The sequence below is a fragment of the Phacochoerus africanus genome, chromosome 16 (assembly GCF_016906955.1).
Source record: "Phacochoerus africanus isolate WHEZ1 chromosome 16, ROS_Pafr_v1, whole genome shotgun sequence".
Classification (NCBI taxonomy): Eukaryota; Metazoa; Chordata; class Mammalia; order Artiodactyla; family Suidae; genus Phacochoerus; species Phacochoerus africanus.
The window spans coordinates 48,742,140-48,769,586 of NC_062559.1; the positions used below are offsets into that span (position 1 = coordinate 48,742,140).

Genomic DNA, 27,447 nt, shown 5'->3' on the forward strand with positions numbered 1-27,447 from the left:
ACTGACATTCTTTCTCTCACCGTCCTGGATGCCAGGCATCCGAAACCAAGGTGTCGGCAGGGTTGGTCCCTTGGAGAGTCTGTCCCAAGCCCCTCTCCTCCTGTTGGTGGCTGCCAGCAGTCCTCGGTGCTCCTTGGATTAGAGAAGCATCTCGCCAGCCTCCCCTTCCATCACCAGCTGATTTTCTCCCCGTGTATCCAAATTTCTCTCTTCTAAGGATGCCAGTCGTTGCATCAGGGGCTCACCCTACCCTTGTATAGCTTCATCTTTTTGTTTTGTTTTGTTTTGTTTTTAGGGTCACACCCACGGCACATGGAGCTTCCCAGGCTAGGGGTCAAATTGCAGCTGTAGCTGCCAGCCTACACCACAGCCACAGCAGCTCGGGATCCTCAACCCACTGAGCAAGGCCAGGGATCGGAAGCAGGCTCTGGATGCTAGTCCTCATGGATACTAGTCGGGTTCTTAACCCACTGAGCCACAACGGGAACTCCTGACTTCATCTTAATTTAACCAATTGCGCCTGCAAAGACCCTGTGTCCAAATGAAGTCACACCCGAAGTACCGTACATAGCACTTGAATATATGTTTTGGGGGGATACGGTTCAACCCAACCAGGAGCATTTGAAAAAGGAGTTCTCTGGTGGCTCAGCAGCTTAAGGACCTAGCTTTGTCACTGTGATAGTGTGGGTTCGAGCCCTAGCCTTGGAACTGCTGCCCTCAGGTGTGCCAAAAAAAGATACGATATTATGGGAGTTCCCTTCATGGCTCAGCAGTTTACAAATCCCAATAGGATCCAAGACGATGTGGGCTAGATCCCTGGCTCCGCTTAGTGGTTTAAGATCCTGCGTTGCCGTGACTGTGGTGTAGGCTGGCAGCTGTAGCTCCAATTCGACCCCTAGCCTGGGAACTTCCATATGCTGCAGGTGCGGCCCTAAAAAGCACACACACACACACAAAAAGAGCCTTTGAAAAAGCTGATTACTGATTTAGTGCGGCTTTCTGGGTAGAGCGACTGGCCTCAGGTTTTGCCTTCCTTTGGGAGTTGCAGTGGGGTGAGGGTCCCTAGCCAGCACCAGAGGAGGGAGCCCCCAGGCTCTCTTGTCTGACTGATGTGGGGCAGGAGGGGACACGAAGATCTTGAAAGCTGTCAGCATCGCATGGCGAAAATTGGGTCAGACTCTATTATCCAAAACGATTTATAATCTATTGTTGACTACACCACGGTACGCGACGGCCCCTGTCTTTAGTGTTCTTTCGTTTGGTTTTCTGTGCCATCTTGTTTGATTGGCACCACCCAGTGAAGGAGCCCCGTTTGTTGCTAGGAATCAGGCAGGCTTTGGGCGGTTTATTCTTGGCCCCGAGGGATGCTGTCCAAGAGAGTCCGACTCTGAGATGGTAGCAGGCATCTCCACTTTAGAGGTGAGTCTCCTGGGTCAGAATCCCCGGGTGCAAAAACACAAGCTCCTTAGGGAATTGTGTTGGGCAAATGGAAAAAGAACGGAAGATGGCCAAAGAAGGCATGCCTTGTCCTGTTTCCCGGGAGTGACGGCCGGCGGGGCAGATGGCCTAGGGCTGTCAGGGTCTTAATTCCACCCGCGAGACGGAAGCCCTGTGTGTAAACCAGGATGTCTGCTTCCTAACTCAGTGAGAAGGAACTGTCAGACACACTTGGCCCTCGGGGTGGCTTTTGGATCCCCACTTGTCCCATAGAAAGGTCCGTATGGGGAGGCGCCCCCCAAAGGGAGGTCAAGCCATGGCACCGAGGCCACAGGCCTGAGCAGCATGAGACGGTGAGCCCATGCCCGGCCGGACCGCTGTGCTGGTGGCCCCCAGGCCGGGCCTGAGCTGGGTTCCACTCTAGGCTCTATGCCCTGGCATCTTGAAAGGACCAGCATGGGCCCAGGGAGACTGAAACCTAAATAGCCCCGACAAGGAAGTAAAATGGGGCACATAGGATGTAGTCCTGTGAGTTCCCGTTGTGGCTCAACAGTAACGAACCCCACTAGTATCCATGAAGATGTGTGTTCGATCCCTGGCCTTGCTCAGTAGGTTAAGGATTTGGCATTGTTGTAAGCTGCAGCCTAGGGGGCAGACTTGGCTCTGATCTGGCGTTGCTGTGGCTGTGGCGTAGACCAGCAGCTGCAGCTCTGATTCAACCCCTAGCCTGGGAACCTCTATATGCTATGGATGTGACCCTAAAAAGACCAAAAAAAAGAGTGTAGTCCGGCACGTCCATCAGTGGGATGAGCTACAGCAACATGAACAGGGCGGACGAGGGGAGGATTGGTTATTATAGTGAGGAGTTGTTCAGAAGAGCAAAGGCATTTGCTTGGCACTTTTCTGTGTTATATGTTGGTCTGAATCTTGGAATCAGAAAGAGATACTGGTAACTTTCAAGAACTGCTTGCACAGAGCCCCCTTGCTCCTGTCTGGAGCCGGGAAGCACAGTTTGTTTTCACTCTTGGTCGGCTCTGCCCGTGGACAGCAGGAGGAGGCCTGGCAAGGCTGTACGGCCGTGTGCTGGGTAGAGGGCTGGGCGTGGAGTTGATGGATGGGCTGGGTTTTATCATTTTTAGAATTACAAAGTGCCTAAGACCTAGCTGAGCCTCACAAAAAATGAACCAAACGGAAGCCAGAAGATCGGTGTTGGGGTTCGGGTTAGTTAGTTTCTGGCTCCTTCTTCCTAGCTTGGTGAGGTCGGGCAGCTCAGGCCGCCGTAACCAAGTCCCACAGGCTGGGTGGCTCACCATGTGTTTCTCGCACTTCTGGAGGCTGGAGGTCCCAGATCCCAGACCCACTTCCTCCAAGCCGTCTCTCCCAGCTTGTGGTTGATCACCGTCTGTGGCCTCCCACGGCCTCTCATGTGCCCCTGCAGAGGGAGCAGGCTCTTGGGGTCTCCTCTCATAGGACCCCAAGCCCATCCCGTCAGGGCCGCAGCCTTCTGACCTCGTTCAGCCTTCATCACTCCCTCAAAGGCCACGCATCCCAATGCAGTCGCGTGGGTGAGGATCTCAACGTAGGAAGCCCGAGGCTGGAGGAGACACAGTTCAGGCCGTACGAATATTGAAAGCGGAGTTGTGAATTAAAAAGCATGGCCCAAAGGTGAGATTCTGTTCCTGTCCTCTCTGGCTCGGCTTCCAGTTCCCAACACAAGGACTCAATTAGGTGGAAGTTTGTGGGCGGGAATCAAGTACAGATTTTTATGTGTATTTTTATAAATTGGCACGATCTCCGGGTTGTCCCCGTGATCGTTTCACCCTTGTTTTCTACTTTCTTGCGTGGAAAAGAAGGGGTTGGCGTTAAGGTCCTGCCTTGGGATTTTTAGGCGCGTGGTCCTGAGAGCCCCGTGTGCAGCGGGAGGGCCTGGGGACGCCCTGCGCCGTAAATGCCCGTCCTCTGCCCTCTTGCCACAGGCTCAGCATTGTGCTCAGGGCCACCCCCAGGCCAGGCCTGCCTCTTCCCCTCTGGGGGACTATTTTTAACCAGTCATGTTTTCTTTTTTTAAGGTTACGTGTTTTTTTTTTTTTTTCCTTATTACAAAAGCAAAATATGTATTTTTCCGTATATGCAGAAAAACTAGGAGAAGACAATGAAAACTCCCACTTTTATCAGCATCAGGGGCCGAAGAAGTCAGAGTCACTCAGTATTCTGCACATTAAAGGGGGTAAAATGGCCACGAACGCAGTGACCTCTGAGGTACCAGACTCTCTTCAGGGATGGCTGAAGATGGGACCGTCAGGGAACCTGCTGGAGAAACAACCCAGGGTCCTGACATCATCTTTCTTCCAGCATTTTAACGCAAAACATGGGTTTTGCTGGGGGTTAAACGGAGCCAGGTTGCTTGTGTCTGAGGGAACCTGCCACAAACTGAAGGGTCATCGTGGACACTCTTGGAGGGGCATTGGTTTGAAGAAGTGCCCGATTATCAGGGCACGCACCTGCTGATCAGGGCACATGCCTGTCTGATCCTGGCCCCAACCCTGGCTCACAGCATTGCTTCAATACTCACTTAGTTTTTCTTTTTTTTTTTTTTGTCTTTTTGCTATTTCTTTGGGCCGCTCCCACGGCATATGGAGGTTCCCAGGCTAGGGGTCGAATCGGAGCTGTAGCCACCGGCCTACGCCAGAGCCACAGCAACGCGGGATCCGAGCCGCATCTGCAACCTACACCACAGCTTACGGCAACACCAGATCCTTAACCTTAACCCACTGAGCAAGGTCAGGGACCGAACCCGCAACCTCATGGTTCCTAGTCAGATTCGTTAACCACTGCGCCACCACGGGAACTCCGATACTCACTTAGTTTTATTAAATCACTACCTGTGACTTCTATTCAAACAATTCAAGTAAGACAAAATCAACTGATGTCTTACCTAGAAATAACTAACCACTATTAATTTTTAAAACGTTTTGTTTGAAAATAATTTCGACTTAGAGATAAATTACAAATTTCTAAAAAGGCCTCTTATCCGGAGTCTTCTTAACATTTCAGCTCATCTACCATTCTCATTTATCATTCTCTCTTGCCGTCTCTATGTGTGTGTGTGTGTGTGTGTGTGTGTACACACACAAAGACACACATAATTTTTTCTTAACCATTAGAGAGTAACTTGTGTATATCATCACTCTTTATCCCTGAATCCTTCAGTGTCTTATTCCCTAAGAATAGGGATATTCTCTTACCTAACCACGGTGCAGTTATCAACATCAGTATGTGTAACATTCATAGCACCTGTATTTCTTTCTTTCTTTTTTCTTTCTCTCTCTCTCTTTCCCTTCCTCATTCCTCCCTCCCTCTCTCCTTCCTCCCTCTCTTTCTTTCTTTCACTGCACCTGTGGCATATGGAGGTTCCCAGGCTAGGGGTCTAATCGGAGCTGTAGCTGCCAACATACACCACAGCCACAGCAATGCAGGATCTGAGCACATCTGCAACCAATGCCGCAGATTATAGCAATGCTGGATCCTTAACCCACTGAGCAAGGCCAGGGATCGAACCTGCATCCTCACGGACACTGTGTTGGGTTCATAACCCGCTGAGCCACAACGGGAACTCCAGCACCTATATCTCAACGTGGTCAGTAGACCACAAAATGGCTCCTTCTAGTTCGGAATCCAGTCTAGGGCTACCTACTGTATTTTGTCTTCTTGTCTCTTTAACATCCTCAACTGAAATATTTCCTCAGTCTTTTTTTGTCTTTCATGACACTCACACTTTGGGATAACACACTTGGCCCTCTCGAGCCCAGCATTTCCTTTTCGGGTTTGTCTTTGTGATTCGATCGGGGTTCTGTGATGGTGTGTCGCTTCCTCGGGGTACCACAGCTGGGGACACAGATAGCCCTCTGTCCCTACGGTCACTGGCTTTGATCGCCCAGCCAAGTGTAATTGCTGGTTTCTCACCCCCCCTCCCCGGAACCTAGTCAGCAACCTGTGAGGAAATATTTTGAACCCGGACAGATGTCTTACTTCTTTTTTTTTGTCTTTTTGCCATTTCTTGGGCTGCTCCCGCGGCGTATGGAGGTTCCCAGGCTAGGGGTCGAATTGAATCTGTAGCCACTGACCCACGCCAGAGCCACAGCAACGCGGGATCCGAGCCGTGTCTGCAACCTACATCACAGCTCACTGCAACACCGGATCCTTCACCCACTGAGCAAGGCCAGGGATCGAACCTGCAACCTCATGGTTCTTGGATTCGTTAACCACTGTGCCACAACAGGAACTCCCAGATGTCTTACTTCTCATCAACATTTCCCGGCAAGAACGGGCATTCTTGCTGTTGATGTTTCTAACTTGAACCATTCTTTTTCTTTCATTTTTAAAAGTTTTATTCCAGTATAGTTGACCTACAATGTTGTGATAATTTCTGCTGTACAACAGAGTGAGTCAGTCATACATGTACACATATCTGTTCTCTTTCAGATTCTTTCCCCACGTAGATGGTCACAGAATCCTGGGTAGAGCTCCCTGGGCTGTACAGCAGGTCCATACACCTCAGTGTGCATATGCCAATCCCAAACCCCCAGTCCCTCTCTCTCCCCCGCCACCTGTCCCCTTTGGTAACCACATGTTTTTCAAAGTCTGTGAGTCTGTTTTTGTTCTGCAAATAAATTCATTTGTGTTGTTTTTTAGATGTTAAATGTAAGTGATGTCATATGCTGTTTGTCTTTCGCTGTCTAACTTGACTTAGTCTGATAATCTCTAGGTCCATCCATGGTGCTGCAGATGACATTATTTCATGCTTTGTGATGGCTGAGGAATAGTCCCCTGTATACATGTGCCACATCTTCTGTATCCTTTCCTCTGTGGATGGACCCACGCGGAGTAGCGCGAACCATTCTTGATTAGGATGATTCTGAAAGTGATGCTCTTCCACCTGCCACACCCTTCCACCTGCGCATTCTGTTAGAAGCCAGAGCCCACCCCCCCCACCCACCCCGCTTTATCTGTTTGTTGTATATATGGACTCCCTAATGCCTGTTCTTCAGTGGTTTTAAGTCAGTTCCTGTATTTAATAATATTCATGCTCCAATTGACTCACACTTGGTAGTGGGAGCCCCTTCAAGAGGGCTTCTCTGTCCTGTGATATGCCCCGGCGTTTTGTTGTTGTTGTTTTTTTTTTTTTGAGCACTTCGAAATTTTCTGAATTAAGATACTCAGGCTCATGGTGTTCTTTGGCTGCTGCAGCCCTGGGGTCTACAGTTTCCTCAAGGGGACCTGGTGTCTTTTAGTGAGGAATGATATTCAAGAGTGCTCGGTGTGCCCGCTGCTACCACGGTGGCCTTGCTTCATGGCCGTTCAGTGGACAGAGCTAGGAAACGTATACATGATGGGTGCACTTGTGGACACGAGCACGCGCAGAGAAATCACGAGTGCACGCGGGCATCGCCAATCCCAGTGGGCCTCTGTGAGTTCTTTTTCTAACTTCCTCCATTCCTCATGCGTATGCCCTTTCTTCAGCAGTGGAACCCTGACTTCTGAGGGAAGCAACGCATTTCACTCATTCCTACGATATACCTAAAATAATCCATTTTTTTTCTTTCTTTTTACGGCTATACCTGCAGCATATGGAAGTTCCCAGCCAAGGGGTCAGATTGAAACTGGAGCTGCAGGCCTCCACCACAGCCACAGCAACCCTGGCCACATCTGTGACCTACACCACAGCTCACGGCAACACCGGATGCTTAACCCACTGAGCGAGGCCAGGCATCCAACCCGTGGCCTCAGGGATGCTAGTCGGGTTCGCTAACCACTGAGCCACAACAGGAACTCCTCCTGTGGTTCATCCTAAATAGACTCTACTTATCCAACCTGCTTAAATAAATTCAGGATCATCCCTTCCTGCTCACACTGTGAACGTTAGATGCACATCCTGGTAGAACTCCCTGTATGCACCTAGAGAAAAATGGACCTACTTTTATGAACTAGTAATCAGACTGTACATACTCTGCTGTGAGCTGACTTTTCCTCCACGAATGAACGTGTCGTTAACGTCATTCCATAACACAGTAATCCAACATCTTCTTGTCTGCAAATGGGAACTGTAGCCCTTTTTTTTTTTTTTTGGCTATGCCCACAGTACTGGGACGTTCTCGGGCCAGGGATCAGACTTGCGCCGCAGCAGAGACCTGAGCCACAGCATTGACAGGGCCACATCTTTCACTGCTAGGCCACCAGGGAACTCCAGAATGTTTTTTAAAGACTGCAGACTAAGACTCTCCCGTAACTCCTATTATTGGACTTTAATTTAAAAGGCATTCAGTTTTTCACCATTAAACATAAAGTTGGCATCACCGTATTTGGAACTAAATTTTAATTATTTCCTTAGGATAGGACTGGAATTACTGGTCAGGGGATGTGTATATTGTTATGTCTATCTGAATGGCTCTTTGCTCCGGCCCACAGTTTTTGAGAGTGCTGGTTTTTTTAGACCAGTGTTTCTCAACTGTGGCTGCACTGTAGAATCATTTGGGGCACTTTAAAAAGCAGCGATGCCTGGGTCCAGCTCTGAGATTCTAGTTTTGAGAATATCTGATGTGTGACTAGGATTTGTAGATTTTTTTTTTTGTCTTTTGTCTTTTTAGGGCCGCATCTGCGGCATATGGAAGTTGCCAGGCTAGGGGTCTAATCGGAGCTACAGCTGCCTGCCTACACCACAGCCACAGCAAAGCCAGATCCGAGCCACATCTGTGACCTACACCACAGCTCACGGCAATGTTGGATCCTTAACCCACTGAGCGAGGCCAGGGATTAAACCCGCAACCTCATGGTTCCTCGTCGGATTCATTTCTGCTGTGCTGCGACAGGAGCTGCTAGGATTTGTAGTTTTTAAAGACTCCTCGGGGAGTTCCTGTTGTGGCTCAGTGGGTTAAGAACCCAACATAGTGTCCATGAGGATGTGGGTTCAATCCCTGGCCTCGCTCTTTGGGTTAAGGACCCAGCATTGCCTGGCACAAGCTGCAGTGTAGGTCACAGATGCAGCTTGGATCTCGTATGGCTGTGGTGTAGGCTGGCAGCTGCAGCTCTGATTGGACTCTTAGCCTGGGAACTTCCCTATGTCATGGGTGCAGCGCCCACCCCCCCCCCGAAAAAAAAGAAAAGAAAAAAAAAGGTGGGCTCCTCAAGAAGTTTTGATGTGCAGCCAATTTGATAAGTGACGGTTGTGTGTCATTAATTTAATTATGCTTTTCTTCTGAAATTGTTTCAGGCACTCAGATTTGGGAGACGTGGCCCCAGAAATAAAAGCCTCCGAGAGACGAACAGCTGTGGCCATTGCAGGTAACGTGGGGCTTGGGCTGCTCTGATGAAGACCTGCTTCTTCTGTCCCATTGGGATTCTGGATTCCAGCACCACTGGGGCTATAGGTCATGGATCTCAAAAATAAATATTTCTCTCCTACAAGAAGTCCACTTAAGGGTCTTTTAAGCTTCCCTCGTATGTTCAAAATAAGATGCAGTTTTTACAAGGTGATTGCCACACAGCTTACCTGGAACCCATCACTCCGGTTTGAGTACATTGTCGTTCCTGCCATCCTGAGTTGGGTTCAGCATGACTGTCTCGTTTCTAAACTGGGCAGATCAGAGCATGAAAGGTGTGTTTTGTTGGGACCAGTGGTTTAAATTGGGGCTGTCCCTAAAAGACTGGGGCTTGTAGTCTTCCTGGTCATAGTCCACAGAAGCTGGTTCTTCTTCCTCTGGGAACTTGGGGGTGCGACTATAGTTGCCCCTTGTGGCTTCAACTTTAAAGTGTGGTGGCCACACTCTAGACATCTTAATTTCTCTTCATAACTTATTTTTGGATCTGTTTTTCATTACGCTTCTCAAAATGAATATGTTCAATCGGATATTAAAAGTGTTATGTAAAAATAACCCCACAAAAATATGCAAATAAATCCGGGTTAATTCAATTTTATTTTATTCATCCAAACAGGTATTTACTGTTTACCGTGTGCTGGCCTTGTAGGCACCGTGAATATAGGAAACAGTAGTGAATGAAATGGCCCCAAATCCTATTCTTCATGGAATTTAAAATTCTGGCAAGTAGGCACTGTGGGAGGTCATAGCCAGTCATAGAGCACATTTGGGACCAAGAAGTAATTGCCCGAAGCTCTTCTATTTCTCAAGATCTAGAATTGTGCTGCTTAACACAGTGGCCACTCGGCATACAATTTAAAATCAAGCAAAATTAAAAACGCAGTCCCGCAGTCCCGGTAGCCCTGTTTGAAGCGCTCAGTGGCCGCAGAGCCAGTGGCTGCATGTTCACCAGTGCAGCTGGAGAGCATTTGCTTCATCGCAAGTCATGTCAGAGGGCGTTGCTTTAGAAAACCAGGAAAGAAAACAAGGAGGGGGGGGGCCGAGGAAAAGGAATGACTTTGCTGGTCTATTGGTAGCTAGGTTGCCCTATTTAATTTTCTACAACAGCCTCATCAGATAGTTATTATCAGTCCTTTGCTTCATTTGGGGAATCTGAGGCTCAGAGACCTTCTGGTCTTTCCCCCAAGTTCCATCTCTATGTGTCTCTATAGTGAATAAGCCTTCTGTAATTATTTTTTAAAAATTTCCGGAATTCCCATTGTGGCTCAGCAGTAATAAACCCAGCTAGTATCCATGGGGATGTGGGTTTGATTCCCGGCCTTTCTCAGTGGGTTAAGGATCTTGTGTTCCCGTGAACTGAGTAGGTCACAGACACTGCTTGGATCCATTGTTGCCGTGGCTGTGGTGTAGGCCAGCAGCTGCAGCTCCAAATAGACCCTAGCCTGGGAACCTCCATGTGTGGTGGGTGTGGATAGACCAAACTAACTAACTAACTAACTAAATAAATATTTTCCTTCCCAAGGTAGGTGAATTCCTTCAGCATATATTTCATTTTTAAGACTTAAGCAAGATCTTCAACCTATAAGATTAAAAAAACTGTATTGAGGTGTACTATACCTACAGAAAAGTGCCCATATTGCAAGTACATAGCTTGGTAAAGTTTCACAAACATGAACTGACCCATGTTAAGCAGCATCCAGAAGAAGCCAGACAGAAACGGAACCTAAGCAGCCCACCTTGTAACCACTGTCCACCCTGCCTCTGCCAGGGGTAGCCACTCTCCAGATTTTTTCCAAAAGCATAGATGAGTTGTTCCTGGTTTGTGTGCTTTATATGTTCATCCTATAGAATGTATTTGCCTTAACTCAACTCTGAGGACTCTTAAGTACTTCATAACTCATTCCTTAAAACTTTCTTTAAAAATCCTTAAAGAGGATTCTGGGAGATGGCACAACAGGAAGCACTGGGAATCCTTCTCCCCCCCCCCTGGACCATAGTGGCCCAGGCAGAATCTGTCTGATGTAATTATTCTGGAACTCTGGAGTCTGTTGAAGGATTGTAACTTTCAGGGGAAGAATCAGAGGGCAAATTGCAGTTAATTTTAGACAGTTTCAGCTCCTAATACAGTTAAGTGGCAGGCAGCTATGCATGTGATCTTGGAGCAGCTTGGCACAGCTTGTAGGGACCAGGGTTGGTCAGTTGATCCCTGTCCTCCAAATATCAGGTATCTGTGCTCTGATTGCTGCTTCTGATCATAAACAAAAAGGGGGACAGCAACTGTTGCTTCTCCAAACATTGTAGCAAGTCCCTCCCCCTCCAGCTGGAGTGATTTACAGGAGAATTAAAAGGCCAAGCACTCCCCTCTATCATTTTTGCTTTTTCCTCCCTTGTGAGCCGCACATAAAAGACTAGAACACTCAAAAACAACTGCATATATGGGGAAAATTAGAAAGTGACTGTGCATTCCTGAGAAAATGCTCAGAAAAGACCAGAGAAGACCTTAAGTTTACACCTTAGGCTGATCCTAAGCACAGAGACAGCCTACAACAATCAAAATGAAATAAACAGACCAAAAAAAAATAACAACAGCAAACCCTGGGGAAGGGGGAAGAGTCTGATTTCCAGAGTTACCATATTACTAGAGTCAAAGATTTGCAGCAAAACCATCATAGGGCATACAAAGAAATAGGAAATTGTAGCCCTTCAGAGGAAAAAAATGTATCAACAAAATCTGTCCCTGAAAAGATGTTGGAGGCCAGAAGATGGTAAGCAGATACATTCAAAGTGCCTCAAGAAAAAACAAAAAACCTGTCATTGGAGATTCATGTATCCAGCAAAGCTGTCCTTCAAAAGGGAGGGAGGAATCCAGACATGCCCAGATGAACAAAAGCTGAGGAGTTTGTGACCACTAGACAGTAACCCAAAGATGTATGCAGAAATAAAGATCTCAGAAGATACACGGGCAGTTATAATAGCTAGTTTTACTGTTTGTTTTTTTTTTTTTTGTCTTTTCTAGGGCCATACCCACAGCATATGGAGGTTCCCAGGCTAGGGGTCTAATTGGAGCTGTAGCTGCCAGCCTATACCACAGCCACAGCAACATGGGATCCGAGCAGCGTCTGCGACCTACACCACAGCTCACAGCAATGCCAGACCCTTAACCCACTGAGCAAGGCCAGGGATCGAACCCACAACCTCTTGATTCCTAGTTGGATTCGTTAACCACTGAGCCACAACGGGAACTCCTGTAGCACTGGTTTGTAGCTGCCCTTTATGTTTTCTACATGATTTAAGAGACCAATGTATTTAAAGTAAAAATTAATATAATAGCTCGTATTACTGTAACTTTGGTTTATAACTCCAAATTCTTGTTCTGTATGTAATTTGAGACTGATTCATTTCAAGAATTATTAGTTTATGTTTGGAGCACATATTTTGTGACATCAGCAACCAAAGGAAGTGGGAACAGAGTATAAAGGGGCAGAGTTTTTATATGTTATTGAAGTGAAGCTGCTATAAATTCAAATTAGAATGTTACAGTATTGGGACACTAATGTAATCCCAAGGCAACCACAAAGAAAACTCTAGAATACACACAAAAGGAAATCCAGGAGGAATTTAAACGCTTCACTACCAAAAATGAACTAAACGCAAAAGAGAGGAATGTAGAGAATGAGGGACAAAAAAGCTATAGGCCTACAGTAAACACATAGCATAAGGACAGAAATAAGTGCCTCCTCATCAGTAATTACTTTAAATATAAGTGGATCATACCCTCCAATCTCAAAAGACAGAGATTGTCTGAATGGATTAGAAACACATGATCCAACTGCATGCTGTCTCTAGAGACTCACTTGAGACCCAAAGACACAAACTATTTTTGAGAAAGGGAAAGGATGGAGAAAGACATCACATGCAAATAGTAACCAGAACAGGATGGGACTGGCTATACTAATTTCAGATTAAATAGGCTTTAGGAGTTCTCGTCGTGGCGCAGCGGTTAACGAATCCAACTAGGAACCATGAGGTTGCGGGTTCGGTCCCTGCCCTTGCTCAGTGGGTTAACGATCCGGTGTTGCCGTGAGCTGTCGTGTAGGTTGCAGATGCGGCTCGGATCCCACGTTGCTGTGGCTCTGGCTTAGGCCGGTGGCTACAGCTCCGATTCAACCCCCTAGCCTGGGAACCTCCATATGCCGCAGGAGCGGCCCAAGAAATAGCAACAACACACAAAAAAAAAAATAATAAAATAAATAGGCTTTAAATCATAAGCAGTTACAAGAGACAGAGAAGGACATTACATGCTAGCAAATGCTTCAGTACAGCAAGAAGACGGAACAGTTACAAGCATTTGTGCACCTCATGTCAGACCATCTAAGTATGTGAAGTCCAAACTGAGAGAACTGAAGGGAACCACAGACTGTTCTACAGTCATGGTTCTAGAATCCAGCACCTCACTCAGAGTAATGGGTAGAACAACTAGACGGAAGATAAGTGAGGAAATACAGGACTTCAGCAGTACAGTAAACCCGGTACATCGAACACACACACACACACACAACACGGCACCCGACAGCAGCAGCATACACACTCTCCTCAAGTGCCCGTGGAACATTCTCCTGGAGAGGTCATAGATGCGGCCACAGAGTAAATCTCCGTGGTTTTAAAAAGATGGATATCGGTGTTCCCGCAGTGGTACAGTGGGTTAAAAATCTGATTGCAGGGGCTCAGGTTGCTGCAGAGGCATGGGTTTGATCCCGGGCCCAGCACAGTGGGTTAAAGGATCTAGCATTGCCACAGCTGCAGCTCGGATTCAGTCCCTGGCCCAGAAACGTCCATATGCCTTGGGTGCACCATTAAAAAAAAAAAAAAAATCCCAAAGAATATCTTCTCTGACCACAATGGGATGAAGTTAGAAATCAATAACTTACACTGGAAAATTCACAAAATTGTGGAAATCAAACATCCTTTTAAACAACCAATAGATCAAAGAAGAAATCACAAGGAATTCAGGAAATAGTTTAAAGATGAATGAGAATGAGTACGCAACATATTAACACGTGTGGGATGCATCCAAGGTGGTTCTAAGGGGGGAATTTATAAATGCGTACCTTAAAAACAAGAACCATCTCATATAAACAGCCTCACTTTACAATTTAAGGAACTAGGGAAAGAAGAACAAACTAAATGCAAAGCTAACAGAAGGAAGGAAATAGTAAAGATAAGAGCAGCGATCAATGAAATATCAAATAGAAAAATAATAGAGCAAATCGGTGACCCAAAAAGTTGGTTCTTCAAAAAGATCAACAAAATTGACAAACCTATAATTATGTGGACTAAGAAAAAAAATAGAGAAGACTTGGGTTACTAAAATCAGAAATGAAAGTGGGAACGTTACTGCTGACTCAATAGAAATAAAAAGGAGAGTGCTGTGAACAACTGTATGTCCCCAAATTGGGCAAACCTAGGTGAAATAGATTTCTTTTTTTTTTTTTTTCCTTTTTAGGGCTACACCCTCAGCACATGGAGGTTCCCAGGCAAGGGGTCGAATCAGAGCTGTAGCTGCCAGCCTACACCACAGCTACAGCAACTCGGGATCCGAGCTGCTTCTGCAACCTACACCACAGCTCATGGAAACGCCAGATCCTTAACCCACTAAGCAAGGCCAGGGATCAAACCTGCGTTCTCATGGATGCTAGTCAGATTCGTTAACCACTGAGCCATGACAGGAACTCTGACAAATTCTTAAAAACACAAAACCTACAAAGAAATAGAAAAGCTGATTGACCTTACCTATTAAAATTAAGTCTCAAAGAAATAGGAAGTCTGAATAGACTAAATCACAAAGCAATAGAAAATTTGAATAGACTTATAAATAGTAAGGAGAATCAGTAATAGTTTTTTTTTATTTTTAAAATTTTTATTTATTTATTTATCATAAATAGAAATAGTTTTTTGTTTTTTTTTTAAAAAAAACTTCCAACAAAGAGCCCTATTCCTGATCTTCTTTGCTGAATTCTACCAAACATTTAAAGAAGAACTAAAAAAAAAAAAAAAAAGAGTTTCTGTTGTGGCTCAGCAGGTTAAGAACCCAACTAGTATCCACGAGGATGCAGTTCGATCCCTGACCTTGCTCAGTGGATTAAGGATCCTGTGTTGTCAAAAGCTGTGGTGAAGGTTGCAGATGTGGCATGGGTCTGGTGTTGCTGCGGCTGTGATGTAGGCTGGCAGCTGCAGCTATGATTTGATCCCTAGCCTGGGAACTTCTACATACTGCAGGTGTGGCCCTAAAAAGAAAAACAAAAAAAAAAAAGAAGAACTAACACCAACCCTTTTCAATCTTTTCCAAAAAATTGAAGAGAGGGAATTCTAACACATTCTTAAGGCCAGCATAATCCTGAAACCAAAGCCAGACAAAGACGTTACAAGTAAATAAAACTACAGAGCAGAGTTCCCATTGTGACTCAGGGGAAACAAACTCAACTAGTATTCATGAGGACTCAGGTTCGATTCCTGGCCTCCTTCAGTGGGTGAAGGATCCTGAGTTGCTGTGAGCTATGGTGTAGGTCACAGATGTGGCTTGGATCTGGCATTGCTGTGGCTGTGGTGTTGGCCAGCTGCTGTAGCTCCAATTCAACTCGACCCCTAGCCTGGGAACTTCCATATGCTACAGGTGCATCCCTAAAAAAAAAAGAAAAAAAAAAACAAACTACCGACCAATATCCATTATGAACATTGATGTAAAAATTCTCAACAAAACACTAATATTCAAACAGAATTCAGCCATGTATTAAAAGAATGATACCCTGTGACTAAGTGGGATTTATTCCTGGAGGGTAAGGATGATTTAATGTATGAAATATAGGTCAGTGCAATCCACCACATCAACTAGATGGAAGGCGGAAAAATAATAATCTTCTCCACTGATGCAGAACAAGCTTTCGACAAAAGTCAATGCCCTTTCCTGATTAAAAAACAAACAAACCAACCAACCACTCAACAAAGTAGGAAGAGACCAGAAACTACTTTCATATAATTAAAGCCATATATGAACAACCCACAACAAATATTAATGGTGAAAACTGAAAGCTTTTCCTCCAAGATCAGAAACAAGAGAAGGATGCCTGCTTTCACCACTTCTACTCTACCTGGTACTAGGAGTTCTAACCAGAGCAAAGAGGAAATAAAAGTTATCCACATTGGAGAGGAAGAAGTAAAATTATCTTTGCAGATGATATGATCTTAGATGTAGAAAGTCCTAAAGATCCACACACCAAAAAAAAAGCTATTAGAACTACTAAATGAATGATTGGTTCTAGTGATTATAAGTAGCGGGATATACACACAGCACACAAAAATCAATTGTGCTTCTTTATCAAAAATGAACAGTCTCCAAAGGAAATTACAAAGATACTTCCATTTACAATAGCATCCAAAAGAATAAAATACTTGGGAATTAGCTTAACCAAGGAGGTGAAAGACTTGCACAGTAAAATTACAGAGCATTTTTGAAAGAAATCAAAGCAGGCATCAGTAAGTGGAAACAGATGCCAAGTTCATGGATTAGAAGACTTAATATTGTTTGTTACATTGAGGAATAGTTGATTTACAAGATATAAATTTCAGCCATACCACAGTGATTCACAATTTTTATAATTATAAAATATTGGCTCTGTCGCCTGTGTGGTACAATATATTCTCTTTGCTTATTTATTTTAAACATAGTAGTTGGTTCATCTTAATCCCACACTCCTATTTTGCCCCACCTTCCCTGAATTTAATGTTGTTAAAATGTCAGTATTACCCCAAGCGATCTACAGATTCAGTGCAATTCCTATCAAGCACCCAATGACATTTTTTGTAAAAATATAAAAGCCCACTCTAAATTTCATATGAAATGTGAATAGCCAGCGCATAGCCAAAACGATCTGGAAAAAAAACAAAAGAGAGGCTCCCACGTCCTAATTTCAAAACCTACTCCAAAGCTACAGAAATCAAAATGATGTGATATTGACATAAAGACAGACAGACTGTATAGACAAATGGAATAGAATAGAAAGCCCAGAAACAAATCTATGTACAGTGAAGTGATTTTGACAAGGGTGCCAAGACCATGCAGTGGGTAAAGAAGTCTCTTCAACAAATAGTGCTGGAAAAACTGGGTATTCTCTTGTAAGAGATTGAAGTTGGACTCTCACCTAAAACTGTATGAAAAAATTAACTCAAAATGGATCAATGTAATCCTAAATTAAAATTACCATTAAACTTGATCTTAGAAAAAACCATTGGATAAGAGCTTTATGGATTTGCATTTGGCTATAATTTTTTTTTTTTTTGTCTTTTGGCCATTTCTTGGGCCGCTCCCACAGCATATGGAGGTTCCCAGGCTAGGGGTCGAATTGGAGCTGTAGCCACTGGTCTACACCAGAGCCACAGCAACGTGGGATCCAAGCCATGTCTGTGACCTACACCACAGCTCCCGGCAACGCCAGATCGTTAACCCACTGAGCAAGGCTAGGGACCGAACCTGCAACCTCATGGTTTCTAGTCGGATTCGTTAACCACTGCAACACGATGGGAACTCCAAATTTGGCTATAATTTCTTAGATATGACACAAAAGGCTTCTCCATCAAAGGAAAAAATACGCAAAAGAAAAATATATAATTTTCATGAAAATTAAAAAATGTTGTGCATCCAGAAACACTGTTGGGAGTTTCCTCTGTGGTGCAGCAGGTTAAATATCTAACATTGTCTCTGAGGTGGCTCGGGTTTGATCCCTGCCTGGCCCAGTGGGTTAAGGGTCCAGTGTTGCCACAGCTGTGGCATAGGTCGCAGCTAAAGCTCAGATTCGACCCCTGGCCTGGGAACTTCCATGTGCCACAGGTGGAGCCAAAAAGGAAAAGAAAAAAAAAAAAAAAAAAGGAAAAGAGCTCATTCTTAACAGTAATAGCCCCAACGTGTCAGATATTTAGTGCCCAATACCAATATTCCAAAATTTGGTGAAAAATTCCACAGTGTGAGTACTGGCTAGTATAATAATTGAGGCGGGGGCAAAAGGTCATTTAGTTTGATGGGTGAAAATGGTTTTCATTGTCCCACTTAGAGTTCACTGCATCCCCCCCTGGGTTGGAGGCCATGCCTATCCCATCGTGACCACCAGGAAATCTAGTGGCGACCAAGGCCCACAGTGTCGTGCTGGCCTCCTGTCTCTGCTGCCGATGGGTGTCCCTGTCTGAAGTCCTGCTGCCTCCTCCTCTGTGTTGCTACAGCTGTGGCGCGAGTTGCAGCTGCGGCTCAGACTTTTTCCCCTGGCTGGGGGGCTTCCATATGCCGTGGGTGTGGCCAAAAAAGCAAAAAAAAAAAAAAGTCAAAACAATAAAAATATGTACAGAGAAGTCTTGTTCCCACCATCCCACTTCTGCAAGCATAGCTATAGAATTTGAAGGTCATTTTTCCCAATGTAAATATCTGGAGAGCACTAAATGAAATAATTCAATAATTAAAATGAGTGTTGACGAATATATCAGGCTGTTAGAGACTTTGAACAAGTAACAGTTTCCTGGTAAGTTATAACTGCTCCCCCCTCGATGCCCTCCCCCCATGTATGTGCCATACTTTAACAAAAAGTCTTTATGATAGAATAAAAATAAAGTTTGTGGGAGGTCATCTTGAAATGGAACCAAAGAATTTATATCCATTGATATTTTCAGTGGTTTCTAAAAGATCACTCTATACAAGTTCATGAAGTTTATTTGTATGTTATTTTCACAACATTTTGTGGGGAATGTATTCTAGAGCACATCATTCTGTGGCGTGTAGCTGTTACTACTTTGTGTCACATTCGGGGTTGTAAACAAATGAAATTTAATAGGAAAAACTGAAGGGGACAGTCGCACTTAAACATTGGCTACGGTATCTTCCCTTAGACTTGCTCATGAAACTGACTGCGTGTGTGTTTTCTTCCAGATTTGGAATGGAGAGAGATGGCAGGAGATGACTGCGAGTTTCATTATGGAGGTAGAAACCCTGGGGCTGGGGAAAGAGAAGGGGACTCCGGGCAAACTGACAGCTCGCTGGGATTTTATATTTTGGACAATTGGGAGAAGTCTCTGTCTTCATCAGAGAGAGAGAGAGAGAGCGAGTTCTCAATTTAGCTTAAGTTCATTTGTGTCACTTCCAGCTGACTTGCCTGACGCTTCCTTTTCCTTGGCTTTTTCAGATGGTACAAATGAGGCTCAGGAGAGTGACTTTCCAACAGGTATGTTTCTTCTCTCTGTGGCTTCCCTCTGCACTCACTCCCTCTCCTGCTGAAGCGGGCAGCCCTCTCGGCAGGTGATCCCAACACCTGACTGCATCAAAAATCACTGCCCCCCCATTAACCCTCTATGTGCCATTAATCACACAACTCCCTGGGGAGCCGTTACCGTATAGCGTCAACATAGTGAGTTTGCCTCTTTGGAGGTAAAGGCCAGAAATCTTGTTTTTAACAAGTTTCCAAAGTGATTCTAAAGCACATCCAAGTTTGGGAATCATTCGCCAGATCCAGTGGTTTCGTTTATAGTTCTGCCCAGGGTCGCGGACTGGGTATGAGTGCACATGCAAATAGGTCTGTTTGCTCTGGCTTTTCCCTGTTGCACTTAGCTACCACGTGACTCTAAAACAGTTGTTCTAGGCCCGGGTACGTAAAAATAACGTCCCTGGTTTCATTCAGGCAACGCTCAGGAAGTTATTCAGATGATGGATCTGTCTCACTAGTGTCTCTCCCCATACAGTTCTTTTGTTTCTGCAGCAAGTGTGCCAGCTCCTGTTCTCCCTGGGGGCCGGCCCAGCCACATGGCCCCTAGACCCTCTGAGCCCCTGTGGAGGGTAGAGTTTCTGAGGAGAGACACTAGGCAGCAGGTGGACCCCCACAGGGGAGTGGGACACCTCGCTTCCTGTGCTTTGCATCCTGCTGATCAGCCAGGAGTGGTCCTGAACCCACCACGTGACCTCCACGGAAACAAGAAGAGGGCCGCTCACCTGCCCTTCCTTCTGTGATTTCTGTCAGCATCTCAGGTGGCATCACAGCCACATAGGTTCCTCTTTTGAAAAAGGATGGAGAGAATCCTGGAGCGCAGCAGGATTTGTATTTATTTACGTGGTTCATATATTTAACATTTAAAGCTGACTCATGACAGGGAGTAAATTACATGCGGTGGAAACTGGAAAGATGCCATGACCATGGCCAAGACCAGGGATGTGGATGAAAGCTTTGCAGGTGGCCTCACTGTCCTGAGCATCGAGTCCCTGTAAGGCTTCAGTCGTGTTGGGTGTCAACGGTTGACAGTCTCAACAAATAAGCACAGTCTTACAGTAAATCCCTACCAAATTCTTTAATGTAGTGAAAATTTAAAACCGTATCACTGGCTTCAGGTTTGCAAACGTTATTTATCTCTGATTTCTGTCACTCCGTACCCGGCAGTAACTCCCTTTTTCCTTTACACATTTTCCAGCTGTGTGTCGAGAGACAAGAACATTAACTAGAAAATCAAAGTGCCCCAGGGACTGTGTCCCCTGTGGGACATTCCTGGTGATGGTGTGAGGGAATCCGCCCCTGGGCCCAGAGGGTGGGGCCCGAGGCACAGGAATATCTTGGAGGAAGCAGGGGGTGGGCAGAGAGTGGGGCCTGTGCTCACGCGCAGGGTGCACGGCTGCTCACTCCAGCCCGTTCCACTGGGGTGGGGTGTTGCTAAATCTTGGCGGTTTTGAGAGAAAGCAGACGTTTTTTTCTTAAGCTCAGATCTCCCAAGTCTTAAATGTTGCCCCTGGACGTCCCTCTCTTTCCTCTCTGGCCCGCCTTGGATCTGGGCTGCGTGATGTGAGCGCTGTCTTGGTCCCGGGTGGCTGGGGTCGGGGGGTGGGGGTGGTGCCTGTGTCTTGCCCTGAAGGAGGCCCTCTCCCCCGCTGCCAGGCCGGGCCCGGCCTCCCCGCCTCCAACCTGGGCCCCTGCCACGCGGCCTGAGCGCTCACGTCTTCATTTCTCCCCACAGTGGAGAGGAGCAGACTGCAAGAAATGCTGTCCCTTTTGGGACTAGAGCCATACCAGGTGCAGAAACTCAGCCTGCAGGACGCCTTGCAGATAAGTAGCGACAGCATGAAGAACTGGGCTCCGCAGGCTCCCAGAGACCTGCCCTGGAATTTCCTCAGGAAGCTGCAGGCCCTCAACGCCGAAGCCAGGAGCACCGCCATGGTGCTGGACGTGGCCCCGGACGCCAGGCCTGTGGAGAAGGAGAGCCAGATGGAGGAGGAGATCATTTTCTGGGACACGGCCGACGACACCTCCGCGGACATCTACTCCTTCTCCGAGCTGCCCACGCCCGACACGCCTGTGAACCCCCTGGACCTCCTCTGCGCCCTGCTGCACGCCTCGGACAGTTTCCTGCAGCAAGAGATTGTGTTAAAAATGTCCCTCTGCCAGTTTGCGCTCCCTCTGGTCTTGCCCGACCCCGAAAACCACTACCACACGTTTCTGCTGTGGGCCATGCGGGGCGCCGTGCGGACGTGGTGGTCGCCGCCCCCGAGGGCGGCGGGCGGCTTCCGAGAGGACAGCCTGGGCCTGTCCCGCGCCCCGGCCTTCGCCTTCGTGCGCATGGAGGTGAGCAGCAACTCCAAGTCCCAGCTGCTCAACGCCATGCTCAGCCCCGGCCACCGGCAGCGCGACTGTTTCTGGCATCGGGACCTGAGCCTGGGCACCAACCCGCGGGAGATCGCCGACGGGCTGGTGGAGATCTCCTGGTTCCTTCCCAGCGGCCGGGAGGACCTGGACATTTTCCCGGAGCCCGTGGCCTTCCTGAACCTGCGGGGCGACATCGGGTCGCACTGGCTGCAGTTTAAGCTCCTGACGGAAGTGGCCTCGGCCGTGTTCGTCCTGACTGACAACATCAGCAAGAAGGAGTACAAGCTGCTCTACTCCATGAAGGGCTCGGCCACCAAATACTACTTCATCCTGAGCCCCTACCGCGGCAAGCGCAACACCAACCTGAGGTTTCTGAACAGGCTGATCCCCGTGCTGAAGATGGACCACTCGCACGTGCTGGTGAAGGTCAGCAGCACCGACAGCGCGGGCTTCGTGCGCAGGGTCCGCGCCATCGTGGCGCACGTGACCCGGTCCCCGTGCCGGAGGGTGTCCGTGGAGGACATGGCGCACGCGGCCCGCAAGCTGGGGCTGAAGGTGGACGAGGACTGCGAGGAGTGCCAGCGGGCCAAGGACCGGATGGAGCGCATCACCAGGAAGATCAAGGACTCGGACGCCTACCGCCGGGACGAGCTGAGGCTGCAGGGGGACCCGTGGAGAAAGGCGGCCCAGGTGGAGAAGGAGCTGTGTCAGGTCCAGTGGGCCGGGGACCCTCCCGAGAAGTCCAGGGCCGAGCTGAGGCATCGGCTGCTGGAACTTCGCGCGCAGCAGAACGGCCATGAGCCGGCCTGGGGGCTGCAGGAGTTCATCTCGGGCCTCAGCAGCCCCTCCCTGGGCGAGAAGCAGTACTTCCTGAGGTGGATGGAGTGGGGCCTGGCCAGGGTGGCCCAGCCACGGCCAAGACAGCCCCCGGAGACGCTGCTGCCCCTGCGACCGAAGCACTGTGCGGCCGTGGACGGCAGCGAGCCCCCCTGGCCCGAGCCCCTGGGCGTGGAGCACTTCCTGCGGGAGATGGGGCAGTTCTACGAGGCCGAGAGCTGCCTCGTGGAGGCAGGGAAGCTGGCAGCGGGTCAGCGGCGGTTCGCCCACTTCCCGGGCTTGGCCTTGGAGCTGCTGCTGAAGGGGCTGCCCCTGGAGCTGATCGACGGGAACACGCTGAGCCCCCCGCTGCGCTGGGTCACCGGGCTGCTGAAGGAGCTGCACGTCCGCCTGGAGAGGAGGGCGCGCCTGGTGGTCCTGTCGGCGCTGGGCGCGCCGGGCACGGGCAAGTCCACCCTCCTCAACACCATGTTCGGGCTGCGGTTCGCCACGGGGCGGGGCTCCGGGCCGCGGGGGGCCTGCATGCAGCTCATCACGGTGGCCGAGAGCTTCAGCCAGGACCTGGGCTGTGACCACATCCTGGTGATCGACTCGGGGGGCTTGGGAGGCGGGGTCCTGACCGAGGCCGGGGAGCGGTTTGAGCGGGAGGCCGCCCTGGCCACTCTGATCATGGGGCTGAGCAACGTCACCGTGGTCAGTCTGGCGGAGACGAGGGACGTCCCGCCAGCGATTCTGCACGCGTTTCTGAGGTTGGAAAAAACGGGGCACATGCCCAACTACCAGTTTGTGTACCAGAACCTGCACGACGTGTCTGTCCCCGGCTCCAGGCCCAGAGAGCGGCGGCAGCTCGGGGATCAGCCGGGTGATGTGAGCAGAGCCACGGCGCAGCTGGAGAGGCAGGGCGATGGGATCCGGACGCTGGCCGACCTGGCCTTCTGCGACCCCGAGAAGCAGCACGTCTGGCACATCCCCGGCCTGTGGCACGGAGTGCCTCCCATGGCCGCTGTGAGCTTGGGCTACAGCGAAGCCATTTTCGAGTTGAAGAGATGCCTGCTAGAAAACATCCGGAACGGGCTGTCCAACCAAAACAAAAACATTCAGCAGCTCATTGAGCTGGTAAGACGGCTGTGAGTCCTCGAGGAGACGGCAAGTCCAGCTGCCAGAGGCCTGTTCTGGTGGGGGGCCCGCCCGGAGAGGGAAAGACGGGGTGGGGTCTGGAGCTGCCCGAACAGCGTCAGGAAAGGAAGCCACCTCTCAGACCAGCCCAGGGAGCCCTCGGGAGGGGCGCCGAACAGGCCCCGGGCAGGGGGGTTGGCCTTTCACTCGGCTGCTCTGGAGTGGAGAGTGGCTCCTGACCACTGCGGCCGAGCAGGCGGTACCTGGGAGGGGGTGGGAAGTCGCGCTGAGGAAGCAGAGGGAGGCCTTCCCTCCGCACCGGTGCCCGGATCCTGCCCCCTGAGCAAGTGCCCACTGCGTGCAGGCACCACTGTGGTTCTGTGTCCCGACAGGCCCGCCCAGGAAGGGTTCCTGCTGGCTCTGTCGCTCCTGGCACTGTTTACACCTCTGCCACGACACAGCACGCGCATCGTCTCACCTGTGCACGTGTCTGCCTCTCCCCTAGACGTGTGAGCTCCCGGAGGCGGGGGCTGCCCCCCCCACCTTGTACCCCAGGGCCCGGCACACTGTAGGCACTTAATAAACGTGTTGAATGAATGAAATTAGTGAACGCACGCATGATAGTAACGGCAGGTTCCTCTCTGTGCCTTAATGGTCTGTTTCCTCCAAGAGGACCCCAGTGGCTGTCGGAGGAGGGCGCCTGCTAGAACAGCTGGGAGGAGTGTCTTTAAAAATGCCATCATGCTCCCTCTCCTTACGTACACATCCATTCTGCAGGCTCTTACTGGAAAAAGGAACCAAATCCCTTCCCAGTGGCCCCAAGCTAGCCCCATCACGACCCCATTTTATGGGTGAGGAAAGGCAGCCTAGAGCGGTCAAGCGCCACAGACCTGCCCTCTGTTCACCCCCAGCCTGGCCCCTTCATCTCACCTCCATGCCCCGGGGGCAGGCCTCCTCCCTGACTTCGTCCAGGGCCCACCTGACAGCATGACTCAGACTGTGGGGGCCCCCGCCCTGGGAATTCTCCAGCTGGAATCTGAGTCTGGGCTGGCCCTTACCAAGGGCCAGGGTCACCACTCTGGGCCTCGGACCCCAGCCTCAGCTGTGCCACTAGTTCTGGGAATTGCTGCTTAGGCCGCAGGGCGCCTTCCCTCTGTATTTTGCAATTTCAGGGAAGCTTGGCCCCCGGGGTGACCAGGAGGTTTTGTTCCTTGTATTCCTTCTGCCGACCCCAGCAAGGCAGCCCTCTGGGCGGGACCCTTAAACGGAAACCCCAGGACACACCCCCTGCTGCTGCCTGAGGTTCAGAATGTTGCCCCCCACCCCCCGTGTGCCAGGAGCCTGGAAGAGCACTGAAACTCAGGAAACCTAATCTTTTGCTAATAAATTTAGGAAAATCTTTTCATTTCTGAAACTCAAAAAGAATTTCTCATCCTCAGGCGTTATAAATTTATTTCTTCCTGGACCATTACATAATACAAATGCTAAGACGTTGGCTCACCTGGAAATACCAAAACCTTTCCTTTCTTTCCCTAGAGCCATGGAAACGACCCAGTTGCCCCGCTAGCACCGTAGGAATTTCAGCCAGGATACTCCTGGGCCCCAAGTTCAGGCACTGGTAATCTCGCTTACAGTTGTTGAATACCAACTAATTCCTTTAAAAATTGACTCAAGCTATTCCTGAAATCTGAAACAGGGAAGCCAGCTGTAGTGGTTCCCTACCAATCCAGGATTCTTTACTTTGGGTCTATCCATTGTCCAAAGATAAAGTTTAGTCACTGAATTCCTGAAAATTAGGTGTGTGCTTTTTTTTGGAAGGGAGAAGGGAGGAAGAGTTCATGGCTTTCGACAAATTTTCTAAAGGATCAGGATCCCAAATGGATTAATAACTGCTTAGTGAGCAGGAAAGTTCTTCCATCCATCCCCAGGACCTAAGAAATGGAATCACATCAACATTTGCCACTGTACTTAAACTGCTGAAAACAGACCGGTCCTAAGGACGCAATGTTAACAGCCCTTGAGTAAGAGGTTGTGCTGGGCAGCCCAGGCAGGACCACCTTGGAGGATGCAGTCAAGCAGCTGAGGAAGTCTGGGGCTGCCCGGGCCGTGTCCATAGACCATGGCCTCTCTCAGGTGCAGGAACAGGAGAGGAGGCCCTGGAGCTGAGCGATTTTTCCAGAGTCGGTTATGGCACTCCCATCCCTCTTTTTAGGGGTTGATGTGAAATTCCATGACCTGCAAAAGGAGTCCACCTTCAGAGCCTGAAGTCAGTACCACTCTTGTGATTAAATTGCCACCATACCCAGGTCTTCCCTGGTGCCCTGGAGTCCAGAACACTCAGCATCACTCTACCCTGGCCACTCCTGGGTTCACTGCAGCCAGACCTTCGGGGTCTGAGAGGTCCCAGAACTTGCCCCAGGGCTACTGGGCAGTAATGTCCTTGGACCAAGCTTAGCAATGCGATGTGAGGGCCTTGCATCAGGAAGGGTGGATGGGCTGCTCACAGAGGGTCAGTTGCTTTGGTGGAAGCACATTGGTGATCTCGGAGTGAAAGGGCCTGGGAGCTTGAGACTGGGCACAGGGCCCGCCCCTCTCCCTGGAGACTGGAAGTAGCTCCCTGGCACGGGGAGCTGCCAGCCTGCTTCTGAACTCTGCCTTGCTTCCTGCTAATTATGTGGCCCTTGAGCAAAGTCATTCCGCTTCCTTAAGCCTCTGTTCCCCTACTGGCACCTGCTCTGTGGTGAGGGCACAAAAGCTGGCAGTGGAGGAGCTCGTCTGTGCATGCCACAAGCAAGGCGGCTGAAGGTGGGCCCACACCTGGTGCACACCCACGAGGCTTGTACAGAGGAAGCCACCTGCTATATCTGCCTTCTACACCAGCCTCAGAATTCTCACATATGCCAAACAGGAGTCCTCTGGTAAATCCATCAGCGGTCGTAGCTTCAAATTAGTTTGCAGCCTTTTCTCCGTCTTAATGGTATAGAGAGCAGTGTCTTTTAATCCACGTTATCTTAGATTTATTGAAACACATTACCTAGCAGAGCTGGTGTTGAGAAATCTGTACCACTGTCAACCTGACCTGGTAGCTCTCCCCAGCTCCCCAGATGTGAATTAGTCCAGTAAGGAAAAATCCCTTTTCTTTTTCTGAGTCAGTAATAAAAAAATGATTTTTGCTACAAACTTATCCTGAGTTCCTAAGACTTCAAAAAAATTACATCAGAGCGCAGCCTCATAAGCACCGGTAAGTCGGAACCACAGAAGAGGGCGCCAAGGTGCCCCAGGTCCTGGCTTCTGTGACTTTCTACCCCACGCCCACCGCACCCACACTCTGGACTCTGGTGGGTGCTCGCTCGTGCTCCCATCTGCCCAGGGCCTCCTTCCTCCCATTCTCGGTCCTGGCGGCCACTTCTTCGGGACAGACTTGGATGGTAGCCCCACCGAAGGGCTGGTGAGGCTCCTGAGCCCCTCTTACTCGCCCGCCCCTGGGAAGGAAGGGTGTCTAGCCCACCCTTGTGTCCAGATCTAGCACAGCATCTGAGAACCGGGAGTGAGGTCCCAGCGCTGGCACACGCCAGGCGGCTCCCCTCCGTCTACCCCAAGCCCTGGGGTTCTGACGCCAGCCCAGTCCCGTGTGGGGAGTGGTGGTTTTAATTGGTTCCAATATCAGGACACGGCTTCCTGAGCTCGCCAAGGCGTCAGTCAGTAATGACAGCTTGGGACCCCACCCACTGAAGCGACCCTTCCTCCTGGGCCTCAGCAGGGGGGTGGGGTTACAAGGGGGCGGCAGGAGCGCCCACGAACCGAGGGGGTAGAGCCCCTCTGGCTGCCTGCATGGGAACAAAGGACAATTCAAGACTCTGCTTCAACTTGGTTTCGGTGGTTGTTTGGCTGAATTCCCAGGATAGAGCTTGTGAGAACCTCTGGGATTCTTCTTGGTGAATGGGTTGGTTATTAGGAAAGAACAAATTACCAAGAATAATGTAAAAACCATAGGGTTACAAAATGGAGACATGCTGGCAGCAGTTCTAAAT

The 27,447-nt window shown here is 49.0% G+C and overlaps 1 protein-coding gene across 3 annotated transcripts in view; it reads left to right on the forward strand.

Moving 5' to 3' along the window:
- The window catches only part of URGCP (upregulator of cell proliferation), a 58,679-nt gene extending 34,666 nt beyond the window's left edge, over nt 1–24,013 (forward strand). For 2 of the 3 annotated variants that reach the window (XM_047763435.1, XM_047763433.1), the window contains 4 exons: nt 8,705–8,775; nt 18,775–18,825; nt 19,028–19,066; nt 20,838–24,013. In XM_047763435.1, the coding sequence (XP_047619391.1) occupies nt 18,792–18,825; nt 19,028–19,066; nt 20,838–23,431 (2,667 nt within the window). In that variant the 5' untranslated portion in view covers nt 8,705–8,775; nt 18,775–18,791 and the 3' untranslated portion in view covers nt 23,432–24,013. Of the gene's footprint in view, nt 1–2,798; nt 3,103–8,704; nt 8,776–18,774; nt 18,826–19,027; nt 19,067–20,837 lie in introns of those variants that run through there. The other variant, XM_047763434.1, reaches the window with a different exon arrangement.
- The last annotated feature ends 3,434 nt before the right edge of the window (nt 24,014–27,447 follow it).